Source organism: Mauremys reevesii, linkage group 3 (genome assembly GCF_016161935.1).
Source record: "Mauremys reevesii isolate NIE-2019 linkage group 3, ASM1616193v1, whole genome shotgun sequence".
NCBI classification, from domain to species: Eukaryota; Metazoa; Chordata; order Testudines; family Geoemydidae; genus Mauremys; species Mauremys reevesii.
In genome coordinates, this window is record NC_052625.1 from 12056150 (window position 1) to 12069193 (window position 13044).

Below are 13044 nucleotides of genomic sequence, written 5' to 3' on the forward strand. Positions count from 1 at the left end.
ACGGCTGGGGAGGGTTGGTAGGGGATCTGCGTGAGGGTGATGAAGAGATCCTGGCTGTCGGGGAAACCAGCGTTGTAAGCGCTGTCGCCTGCCTCGTCCTCCACAAACCCTTCCTCATCTTCCCCGTCCGCGAACATCGCCGAGGAACTGGCCGTCGACACTATCCCATCGTCAGAGTCCACGGTCACTGGTGGGGCAGTGGTGGCAGGCTCCGGAGCGTCCGTTTGCCGCTTTGGTCTTCTGGTAGCCTTGTCTCAGGTCCTTGATTTTCAGGCGGCACTGCGTTGCATCCCGGCTGGATCCTCTGTCTGTCATGGCTTTGGAGACCTTCTCGTAGGTCTTTGCATTCCGTTTTTTGGAGCGCAGCTCCTAAAGCACAGACTCCTCGCCCCACACACTGAGCAGATCCAAGACTTCCCGGTCAGTCTATGCTGGGACCCTTTCTATTCAGAGATTGCCTGGACTCCTCTGCTGGAGAGCTCTGCATCGTTGCCGGTGCTGCTAAGCTCGCCCTGATGTCCAACCAGGAAATGAGATTCAAACTGGCCAGACAGGAAAAGGAATTCAAATTTTCCCGGGGCTTTTCCTGTGTGGCTGATCAGAACATCCAAGCTCGGACTGCTGTCCAGAGCGTCAACAGAGTGGTGCAGTGTGGGATAGCTCCCGGAGCTACTAAGGTCGATTTCCGTCCACACCTAGCCTAATTCGACATAGCCATGTCGAATTTAGCGCTACTCCCCTCGTCGGGGAGGAGTACAGAATTCGAACTAAAGAGCCCTCTATGTCGAATTAAATGGCTTCCTGGTGTGGACGGGTGCACGGTTAATTCAAATTAACGCTGCTAAATTTGAATTAAAGTCCTAGTGTGGACCAGGCCCTAGGCAGTCATTTCCCATTTTGTATGTGTGCAGCTGACTCTTCCTTCCTAAATGGAGTACTTTGCATTTGTCCTCATTGAATTTCATCCTATTTACTTCAGACCATTTCTCCAGTTTGTCCAGATCACTTTGAATTTTAATCCTATTCTCCAAAATTCTTGCAACCCCTCCCAGCTTGGTATTGTCCATAAACTTTATAAGTGTGTACTCTCTATGCCATTATCTAAATCATTGATGAAGATATTGAACAGAACCGGACCCAGAACTCATCTCTGTGGGACCCCACTCATTATGCTCTTCCAGCATGACTGTGAACCACTGATGATTACTCTCTAGGAGTAGTTTTCCAACCAGTTTTGCACCCACCTTATAGTAGATCTATCTAGGTTGCATCTAGGTCATGCGAGACAGTATCAAAAGCTTTACTAAAGTCAACATAGACCACGTCTACTGCTTCCCCCCGATCCACAAGGCTTGTTACCCTGTCAAAGAAAGCTATCAGGTTGGTTTGATATGATTTGTTCTTGACAAATCCTTGCTGACTGTTACTTATCATTCCTTCCCCGTGCATCAACCAATTCTGAAGGGTTTATGAGGAGGAAGATGTGGAACTGGCACCGCTGATTCAGATTGGAGTCTCCTCATCACTGGGTGAAGCTGTCATCCCTCTGCTGCTTTCTCCATAGGATGATCATCATGAATATCTGAACTCCTGCAGCAAGTGGCTACTGCTTTACAGATCCCACTGGAGGAAATCCAAGACCCTTCAACACCATCTCCTAGATGTTCTCCAGCCACACGGATCCTCCAGAGTGGTTCTTCCTATAAATGAGGCCATCTTGGAACTGTTTTGGATAGTGAGGCACCCACCCCCAAAAGAGGCACTTTGTGCCGGCTAAAGGGGCTGACTACTTCTTCACCCAGCTGGCCCCTAACTCGTTAGCTGTCCAGGTGGCAGCAGAACAATCTCATGAGCATTTCCAAAAGTCCATTCCACTAGGCAAGGAGTCAAAAAGATTAGACCTTCTGGGCAGGAAGGCATTTTCACTGGCAAGTCTGCAACTCCACATAGTGAACTATCAGGCTCTGCTAGCTAAGTACAATTTTAACACATATGGCAGGCTAGCAGAGTTTAAGGATAAGCTTCCTGTGGAGGACCAGACCCAGTTCAAGGCCCTAATGGACAAGTGTATACTGGTGGCGAAGGTCGCCCTCCAGGCAGCAGTGGAGGCAGCTGACACTGCTTCCCTCTCCTTAGCCACTGGACTTGTGATGCACAGGGATTCATGGCTTCAGTTGTCTGGGTTCCTTTGGGACGTCCAGAAGACCACCTGTTGGACAAAGCCAATCTCTTCAATGCCAAAACGGATGAATCCCTGCACTTCCTGAAGGACTCATGCTCCACTCTACGCTCTTTGGGAATCTACACCACAGCCCCTACATGGAATTACCAGCTGCAGCCTTTCAGATACCATCCACTGGCTGCCTATCTGCCCTATTACCAGCAGCCACCGGAGCCCCCTTGAAAACTACTGAGGTTCAAGAGGCCCCACTTCCCAGCTCCGGCCACTACCATCTCCTTGACCTTATCTCAGCCACAGGACATTTTTGACATGCGGGTCAACACCCACAAACCACAATGAATGCTGACCGCTTCATTCTCAGTCGTCTTCAGTGTCCACCTTGCTCATTTTGCCCACAGTTGAGGCAAGATCACCATGGACAGTTGAATACTGTCAAAGATACTCCATAGAGTTTGTCTCCTTCCCTCCTCATTCCCCTGCACCCCTGACCCCCTTCAGGGAATCTCTCCCACCAATTGATTACTCGGCAGGAAACCGACTTCCCGCTCCGCAAGGGTGTGATAGAGGGCATCCCCCCACAACCCTAAGGGAAAGGATTCTATTCACCATGTTTCCTCATCCTGAAAAAAGGTATAGGGCGGAGACCCATCCTGGACCTTCGTCAGTTAAATTACATTTATCAGGAAGCTGAAATTCTGCATTATCATGTTGGCATCGATTTCCTCTCTCCACGAGGAAGCTTGACATGAAAGCTGCATACCTCAATATAGACATCCAGCAGTTCCACAGGAAATTCCTTTGTTTCAAGGTGGGACATTGACACTTCCAGTTTTGTTTTCCTCCCTTCAGCATAGTGGGTGCCACAGATCTTTACAAAGATATTGTGATGGGGCAGGGCCAGATGGCTACATTAAAGTAGTGAGGAACAGGTATGTGAGCCCCAGGCTAAACAAATCCCTGGTACCATGGTAACCAAATGGCAGTTGCTCCAGGTTAATCAAGACACCTGGGACCAATTAAGATCCTTCTAGAAGGCAGTGGAGATAGCTAGATTGATTGGGACACCTGAAGCCAATCAAGGGCTGGCTGGAACTAGTTAAAAGCCTCCCAGTTAGTCAGTGAGGCACGGGTGTCAGGACTTATAGGAGGGAGCCGCGCTGTTGGAGGAACGAAGCAGTACGAATCCATATCAGGTGTAAGGAAGGAGGCCCTGAGGTAACGGTGAAGGAGATATTGAGTGGGGGCTGCTGTGGGGAAGTGGCCCAAGGAATTGTACATATCCTATTTCCAAAAAGTCAGCGACCATAGCTGCTAATTTTAGGGTCCCTGGGCTGGAGCCCGGAGTAGAGGGTGGGCCTGTGCTTCCCCCCTCCCCTCTCTGATTAATCACTGAGACTGGGAGACAACAGAGACTGTGCGAGGGAAGATTGCTTCTCCTCACCTCCGTTGTTGGTTTATGATGAAAATGGCTCAGTAAGCTGTGACCTTTGCCTCTAGAGAGAGAAGGGCTACGTGGAGGGTCACAGGGAGCCTCTGAGGCTAGCAAACATCCTTCAGGAAACGCAGGACCCACGGAGTCAAGGACAGAACTTTGTCACAGTATTCACGATCATAGCGGCTCAAATGAAATGCCAGGGTCACACCATATTCCCTTACCTGGACAATTTGCTCCTAGTGGGACAATCATGACAGAAGTTGTTTCCATGACCCAATCTCTTCAAAGACTTTTGGCTTCTCTAGGAATCTGCATGAATGAAGACAAGTCCATTTTGTCACCTACACAGATTATAAATTTTATAGAGATGAGACTGGACTTGGTTGCTGCATGGGGCCTTCCTCCTGACAGAAGGCTTTGCCACAATGAGCTCCCTAAATGCCTACATCTGCTGCAAGCCCCACACAACAGTCCACCAATGCCTCTCCCTTTGGGGCACATGGCAGCCTGTACCTACATGATGCCCTTTGCAAGACTCCAAATGCAGTGCCTACAGACTCGGCTCCTCCTGACCTATAAGCCAAACAGAGGCCACATCATATCCAGAGTCATTGTCCCCTCGGACATTCTGACCCCTCTTGCTTGGCGATCCAGTCCATCCAAGGGGGGCTGAGTGAGAGCCCCTTCAGCCCTCCCACTCCTAAGGCCACCATCATGACAGACACCTCCCTTATGGGATGGGGGTGCCCACCTGGACCACCAAACAATGCAGGGCACGTGGACACCATGGGAAGCCAGGAAACACACACATGTCCTGGAACTCAGGGCAGTCTGCCTAACCTTCAAAGCCTTTCTTCCCCTCTTACGTGCTCTCCACATACAAATCCTTTCAGACAACATTGCCAATGTGGCATACATCAACAAACAAGGAGGGGCCGGATCTCATTCTCTCTGCTCAGAGTTGGTCAGACTGTAGAATTTGTGCAATAGAAACCAGATGACCTTAAAGGCTGTGTATCTCCTGGGCATCCAGAATTCCCTGGCAGACACACTGAGCAGGACTTTCCATACTGATCCCAAATGGGAGCTACAGGACGCATTAGTGACCAACCTCTACACATGGTGGGGTACCCCCAACTGGGATCTCTTCAAGTCGTATGCAAATTGGAAGCTCCCACTGTATTGCTCCAGGGGCACTGTGGGAAGAGACTCTCAGGGCAATGCTCTTCTGCTCCCATGGATGGGTCACCCCCAATATGCTCCGCCCTCCATTCCCCTGTTGCTTCAGGTTCTCCAGTGTATCAGGACAGAGCCACCATCATCCTCACAGCACCCTTCCGTCCCTGACCATTCTGGTTCACAGACCTCATGAAGCTCTTCACCCATGCACCAATCAGGATCCGGTATTCCCAGATCTTCTCACGCAATATCAGGGCAGGTTCAAACATCCCTGCCTGGGCGACTTCATCTCACACCCTAGTGTTTGGATGGGTGTCTGACATAGAGCAGATCCACACCAGTCCAGCAGATCCTTAACCAGAGCAGAAAAGAATCAACCAAAACATGCTATCAAGCAAAGTGGTTTCGCTTCCTGGAGTGGGTCTGCCACCACCACCACTGACCATTCTGGTCATCCTAGATTACTTCCTTGCCCTAAAAACATTGGGTTTAGCTCTCAGCTTTATCGATGTACATCTTGGTGGCCTTCCTTCCCCTGGTGGACAGATGCTCCATCTATACATACCCTACGATGGTACGATTCATGAAAGGCCTGCTCAAAACCTTCCAACCATTCACCAAACCCACACCTCACAGGGACCTTAGCCTCGTCTTCTCAGGCCTCATGAGACTACCTTTCGAACCTATATCATGGCCCACCTTTTCATAAAAGTGGCATTCCAAGTTGGGTCCAAAGGATCAGTAAACTAGCAGCCATGATGGCTGGCCCTCCCTACACGGTATTCCATAAGGACAAAGTTTCCTTGAGACTACACCCCAAATTTCTCCATAAGATTGTGTCAGAATTCCATCTCAACCAATCCATCCATTTGCCTGTGTTCTGCCCAAAACCACACGCCTCCCCTACAGACAAAAGACTACACTCCCTCAATGTCAGTCAGGCCCTGGTGTTCTACCCTTTCAAAAGTCTCCATCGCTCTTCGTAGCCCGGCAAAAATATCAAGGGGTCAAACCATATCCTCACAGAGGATCTCCAAGTGGGTCTCAGGCTGCATACTGGAATGCTACAAGATATCAAACCTCCCCTCTCCTGGGAGCGTTACAGCTTGCTCTCAGGCGTGTTACAGTTCTACATGGGCACAAGCCACTTCCTCCGCTTCGTTAGTGGACATTCTGTGGCAAGACATCTGCAAAGACACAGCATGTTATTCCATAAACACATTCACAGTGCACTATGCCCTCGATCATGCAATAGCTGTGAACAAAGCCATGGGATTAGCAGTATTGCAAATGGCTCTGCCAGTAGCCTCATTGCATCCACCACCACACTGATCACAAGTCACCCACATGTGGAATCATTCAAAGAAGAAGAAGAGTAGGAGGTTACTTACTGTAACTGGAGGTTCTTTGAGATATGTGGTCCCTATCTGTGTTTCACTACTTGTCCTCCATCCCCTCTGCCTGGGACTTGACCACATTGCAGTAAGAGTAGGAACGGGAGTGGTATCAACCTACACTCTCCCTTATACCTCTGGTCGGGAGCAGGAGGAGACATACTGCACATGTGCGGACCAACAGACACTGCTTGGAAAAAACTTCCAGATTCAGGCACATGGCGCACATGCGCACCCACATATGGAACTCAGATAGTGACCACACATCTCGAAGAACCTCCAGTTACAGTAAGTGACCTCATCTTTTGATCCAGTTAAGAAGAAAACAATTGGAAATTATCAGTAGGACTATGAGTATACAAAATGTAATTTCCGAAATTGGAATATGGCAATAGAACAAAACTTGATGGATAAATATTTATTTATTGCCTCCTTCTTTAAACTCTGCTTTAATTGTAGGTTTACTGGAAGAACTATCAAGGATGTAATCAACATGGGCTCTTATAACTACCTCGGCTTTGCAGAAACAGATGCTAATGCTTTGAAAATAGTGGCAGATGTATTACAGAACTATGGGACAGGAGTATGCAGTACCAGGCAGGAAATGGGTAAGTGGAGTAAACTGCTAAATTGCTGCTATGGTTTCTATTGCTAAATTGGTTGTTTTACAGATGCCATGATGAAACTGGATACTTGTAAGATTGTATGCTTGTTAACTATTTCTTGCTTGGTTATTAAAAGGAATATTAATTTTCAATACTATGCAGGGGCGGCTCTAGACATTTCGCTGTCCCAAGCAGGGCGGCACGCTGGGGGGGGGGGGGGCGCTCTGCCGGTCGCCGGTCCCACGGCTCCGGTGGACCTCCCGCAGGCGTGCCTGCAGACGGTCTGCTGGTCCCGCGGCTCCACCGAAGCCGCGGGACCAGTGGACCCTCCACAGGCACGCCTGCAGGAGGTCCACCGGAGCCGCCTGCCGCCCTCCCGGGGACCGGAAGAGCGCCCCCCGCGGCATGCCGCCCCAAGCACGCGCTTGGCATGCTGGGGTCTGGAGCCGCCCCTGATACTATGTAATTGTTAAAAAGCTTGAGTCAATTTTGTCCCATGTGCTAGCTTGCCATCCAAGAAAGGTGCATCTGTCTCCATCTGAAAGCAATTGCATTGCTGTGCAGAAGCTCTTTCCTTGTGGACACCTTGATCAACAGCCCCTAGGCTGCACTCACTTTACTGTCCCTAAAGTCCCTAAAGGGATCAGCAACCTTTGGCAAGCAGCCCGTCAGAGAAATTGGCTGGTGGGCGTAGATGGTTTGTTTACCTGCAGCATCCGCAGGTTTGGCCAATCACAGCTCCCACTGGCTGCAGTTCGCCATTCCAGGCCAATGGGGGCTGAGGGAAGCAGCAGCCAGCACATCCCTCGGCCCATACCGCTTCCCACAGCCCCCATTGCCCTGGAACAGCGAACCGAGGCCAGTGGGAGCTGCAATCGGCCGAACCTGCGGACACTGCAGGTAAACAAACCAGCCCGGCCCGCCAGTGGCTTTCCCTGACGGGCCGCGTGCCAAAGGTTGCCGATCCCTGCCCTATACTGTTAGCATAGCCTACAATGCTTATCTATAGCACTTAATAAATTGTTATAACAAGGCCTTTAGGCCCCAGTGATGCAAAGACTTACACACATGTTTAACTGTATGCACCATTGATGTCACGCTAGGACTACTCTCAGTGCGTAAGGTTAGGCACCTGCGTAAGTCTTTGCAGGATCAGGGCCTAAATTATAAAGGTTTCTCTTCTTTTTTCTCCAAGGGACGTATTGCAGTAGACGTCCACACATCTAAAATCATTGGAAGTGCATAGAGTTTGGATTTTAAAATGTGACAGCTTGTAGTCAGTCCTATAGTGACATGACCTTTGATTTCTTTCCTGTTGGAAATGCTGGTGTCTGGGAAGATGAGGCACTTGATTGTATGGATTCTAGCTATTTTTAATAAGTAAGCATTAAAAGGGATCCCAGCTCTCTTGCATTCATATTTAACTCAAAAAGGTACAGCCTTTCAGAGGGAGAGTTACAGTGAGCAGAAGGAGGTAATGGATTAAAAAAATTAGGAAGAGAAGGTATAAGGATGGGTTTAGATCATTTGGTGTTATATCTGTAGTGCTGCTTTAACGCTGTGCTAGTTAATACTAAAGCAACGTTACAGAACTTGAATTATTTACTCACACGCTTGGGATGAGTAATATTTTGGTTTGACTTTTTGTGTGAAATATTTTTTTGATCAGGCTGGGCAAGAAGGCTGGGCAAGAAGCTTTTTTTCAAAACGACTTATTTGGGCTGAACTTACGTACTTGAAGTATTAGGAAATTGAGGTATAATAGCTAAATCTAGAGACTCTTTATTGTCCCAGACCAAGAAAGCCCGTAAGCATGTGAGTAAGCCTGAGCACAAATAGCGCCTTTGAAGTTACACACATTTGTAAGTGCTTTGTATGTTCAGGGCCTTATTAGTAAGTGTTCTTTCTAAGCCTTGATAGGTCTGGGTATGAAGGGAATATTTCATTTCTTGGAGAAGTGTAGTGAAGAGAGGGGAGAATGAAGAAGTAGAATGATTATTTTAAAAACAAATGCCAAATAAAAATCTACAATATAATAAAACCTTGGGCCTGAATCTGCACGGCCTTGTGTAGTGAAGAGTGCATGGTAGATGTAAGATGCTACTGAATCAGAATGCGAGTATTTTTCAGGTGCTTGGCTTTGGAAATAGATTAACATGGAAATTTTAATGTTTCCATTTATATATTTAAAATTACGTCTGCATTTTACAAAAGAGATTCAAATCAAGGCAGAATATTGCCAAAGACAATACTTAGGGCTTGTCTACACAATTAGACCATGGCAAGCTGGGGTGTGAATCTACCCCACGCTAGCCTGCCACAGTCTAACTGTCCCTGTCCACCCTGCTGTCATGTGTTAACAGTTTGTTAATGCGCTTTGAGCTACTCCTGGTTCAAAGAGGACTAGATCAAAGCACTCTCACGAACTGTTAATGCATGTCAGCAGGGTGCAAAAAGACAGTTAATCCAGGGCAGGCTAGTGCAGGGTAGATTGACACCCAAGTTTGCCATGATGGTCTAATTCAGTGGTCCCCAACATTTTTGTGGCCAGTAGCACATTCACGTTTTCAGAAGAGTGTGGCGGGCGCCAACAATTTTTCAAGGCTTATTTTGTATTTGTACATTAAATAATATGAAAAACATCATATTTAATATTACATAATATATGAATCCATACGATAAAAAGGGTAATTTTACATGTAAAGGTATTAATTAAATTATTCGGCAACTACTCTTTCACCTTACCATGTGAATTTGCTCTTTTTTGTCTACCTGTAAGAAAAATTAAGGAATTTTTACAAAATAAATATCACAAACAGGTTTCATCTTATTTTAAAAAAGTAAAACATTGTTGAACTGCTGGTCCAAATATATTTATTATTCTTACTTTAACATAGAATGAAGCCTGCAACCCTGGAATTCTCTGTCCCCAGCAGGCGTGGGGCCATGGTTTCTCTCCGACTTCGAAGCTGGAGAGAAGCCGCGGCCCCGCCCATGCCGGGGACAGAGAACTGTGCCCGCAGTCTGCAGCCCTGGAGAAGCTGGAGAGAAGCCACGGCCCGGTGCCTGCCGGGGACAGAGAACACCGGCTCCCGCAGCCTGCAGCCCCAGAGTTCTCTGTCCCTGGGAGGCACGGGGCCACGGCTTCTCTCCCCTGCTGGGCACTAGGCAGGCGCACATAAATGCCCTGGCGGGCACCATGGCACCCATGGGCACCGCGTTGGGGACCACTGGTCTAATTGTTTGTGTAGACAAGTCCTTAGTTACTCCATATTTTAGCAGAAATGATTGCAGTCTGAGTAAACATGATTAAAAACTAATGACAATGAGAAAAGCAAAATCCTGCCCATGCTGTCTGTGAAATAGCTAGTCATTTGCCTGTTACTTTAATATGCAACTTATAATACAGAAGCATAAGGACCTAATAAAAAGAGAGAATGGTGTATCCAGATTCTTGTGTCAATTTATGAGACAAGCCAATCACTTACTTTTTTTTCAAATCTTGTTTCCTTTTGTTTTCCCACCGTGCAAGATACTTTTTCAGTATATTTTAGAAAATGGTATTCGATACATACACATAGATGTATACATCTAGGAACAAAGAACATAAGCCCTACTTACAGGTTAGGGGACTTTATCCTGGGAAGCAGTGACTCTGAAAAAGATTTGGGGCTCATCCACTGAACATGAGTTCCCTGTTCGACACTGGGGCCAAGAGGGCTAATGCAATCCTGGGATGCATCATCAGAGGAATCTTGAGTAGGAGTAGAGATTATTTTACCTCTGTATTTGGCACTGGTGCGACCACTGCTGGAGTGGTGTGTCCAGTTCTGGTGCCCACAATTGAAGAAGGATGTTGAGAAACTGGAGAGGGTTCAGAGAGGATCCATGAGAATGATTCAAGGATTAGAAAACCTGCCTTATAATGATATCAAGGAGCTCAATCTATTTAGTTTAGCAAAGAGAAGATTAGGGGGTGACTTGATTACAGTCTATAAGTATCTACTGGGGCACAAATATTTTTAAATGGGCTCTTCAATCTAGCAGCGAAAGGTATAACATGATCCAATGGCTGGGAGTTGAAGCTAGACAAATTCAGACTGGAAATAAGGCACACGTTTTAACAGTAAGAGTAAGTAACCACTGGACCAATTTACCAAGGGTTGTGGTGAATTCTCTATCACTGACCACTTTTAAATCAAGATTGGATGTTTTTCTAAATGATCTGCTCTATCAATTATCTTGGAGAAGTTTTATGGCCTGTGTTATATATAGGATGTTATATAGGATGTCAGACTATAGGATGTCAGAGACAATGGTCTCTACCAGCTTTGGGATCTTTGAATCTATAGGAGGCTTTTGGGATCTTCAATCTGAACATGAATTTTCCTCTTATTTTAAAAAGCGGTGCATCCTGAATGAGAATCTGCACCCCTGCCCACTACAAAGTTTAGTTCTCTGGGGACTCTACAGTTAAACACTTGGTGGTTCTATTGCTGTATGGATCTACTGGCCATTGTACCCTGTGGAGCTGGCACCCAGAAGCAGTAGCGTCTACTGCATCATTAGGGCTCTGTAGCAGCCATGCAGGATTTCTTCCCCAGCCCCTTTTGAAATTCTCCCCTTGCTACTCAGTCTAAGAGCAAAGGACTAGATTTAGCCCACACAGAATAAGTTGGGTGTGAGTTGTATCAGGGGGGTTTTGGGAAGAATTTAAATTTTGGTGCTCAACCAAAAATCAGTTGTCATTTTGTTCTGTTTTTTATTATTATTTGATTGGTCTTTTAATTTCTTTGATTGTTCAGGGAAAATCTGAATTTCCATGTCCACATTTAAATTACAATAGCACTTTACTTTGTTCAGGTTTTAGGGCTGCATGTCACATTTTAGTAGCATGTTCTGGCAGGAGGTGGTGGTTGTGTTACTATTTTTATTTTATTTTTTATATTAAAATTGTGCCCAAAGGTCCTAATCAGGATCAAGTCCTATAGCCCCAGGTGCTGTACAAACACAGGATGAGATGGTTACTGCCTTGAAGATGATATAGTGATAAGAAACTAAAGCTAATGTGAACTTAGTTGTACTCTTAGGGTACGTCAATACTACCTGCCGGATCGGCGGTAGTGTTCGATGTATCGGGGATCGATTTATCACGTCTCATCTGGATGCGATAAATCGATCCACTAATCGATGCCCATACGCCACCTCGGTAGGAGGAGTAAGCGCAGTCGATGGGGGCATCGCAGCAGTCGACTCGCCACCATGAGGATGGCCAGGTAAGTTGAACTAAGATACGCAAATAGCGTAGCTGAAGTTGAGTATCTTAGTTTGAACTCCCCCCTTTCCCCGCCCAGTGTAGATATAGACCAGCCCTTAGAAACGATTGCAGTATTTATGACATGAAGTTTCGGATGTAACTAATGATTTAGGGTGTCTCAATTTGTGGGGGTCCACCTTTAAAAAGTGCCTGATTTTCAGAGAGTGGGTAAATCTGAAAATCAGGACTATTTCATGTGACTCAGGTTGAAATGTCACAATTACCATTGACTTTTGAAAATTTAGGCCTATGACTTGTATTGGGATGTCAGGATTATTGGGATTCTGTCAGTTCAGTTTTGGCCCCAGATTTAAGGGATTTGTTTGATTAAAATCAGCTTTTATTAAATCCAATGGTGGTAGAAAATTTTCCATACTATTTTTTTTTAAATCCAGTAGAAAGAATTTAATTTAAAAAACAAATTAAATATTGCCCACCAGTGTTTGCAAATCAGACATTACAGCATTGTACTAGCACAGATAATGGAAAGTGAGTAAGACTTTTAACTTTGTTATTTAAATATTTCATAAGCTGTCAGTGACTTTTAATCACCAGGCCTGGATTTTGTCAGCCGGGGCAACTTGCTGTAGGAGTGTACACTTGCATCTGATGAAGTGGGTATTCACCCACGAAAGCTCATGCTCCAGTACGTCTGTTAGTCTATAAGGCCACGTCTATACTTACCGTCCGGGTCGACGCGGCGAGTTCGACTTCTCGGAGTTCGTCTGATCTAGACGCGATAGTTCGAACCCCGGAAGCGCTAGTTCGAACTCCGGTACTCCACCGCGGCAGGAGGAGTTGCCGGAGTCGACCTTGGAGCCGCGGAGTTCGCTTCCGCGGCGTCTGGACGGGTAAGTTATTCGAACTAGGGTAGTTCGAATTCAGCTACGTTATTCACGTAGCTGAATTCGCGTACCCTAGTTCGAATTAGG

The 13044-nt window shown here is 46.6% G+C and overlaps 1 protein-coding gene across 7 annotated transcripts in view; it reads left to right on the forward strand.

The window, feature by feature from the left end:
* The window catches only part of SPTLC3 (serine palmitoyltransferase long chain base subunit 3), a 138427-nt gene that overhangs the window by 66488 nt on the left and 58895 nt on the right, over positions 1-13044 (forward strand). For all 7 annotated transcript variants that reach the window (XM_039531315.1, XM_039531313.1, XM_039531314.1 and 4 more), the window contains one exon: positions 6650-6798. In XM_039531315.1, the coding sequence (XP_039387249.1) occupies positions 6650-6798 (149 nt within the window). The remainder of the gene's footprint in view (positions 1-6649; positions 6799-13044) is intronic.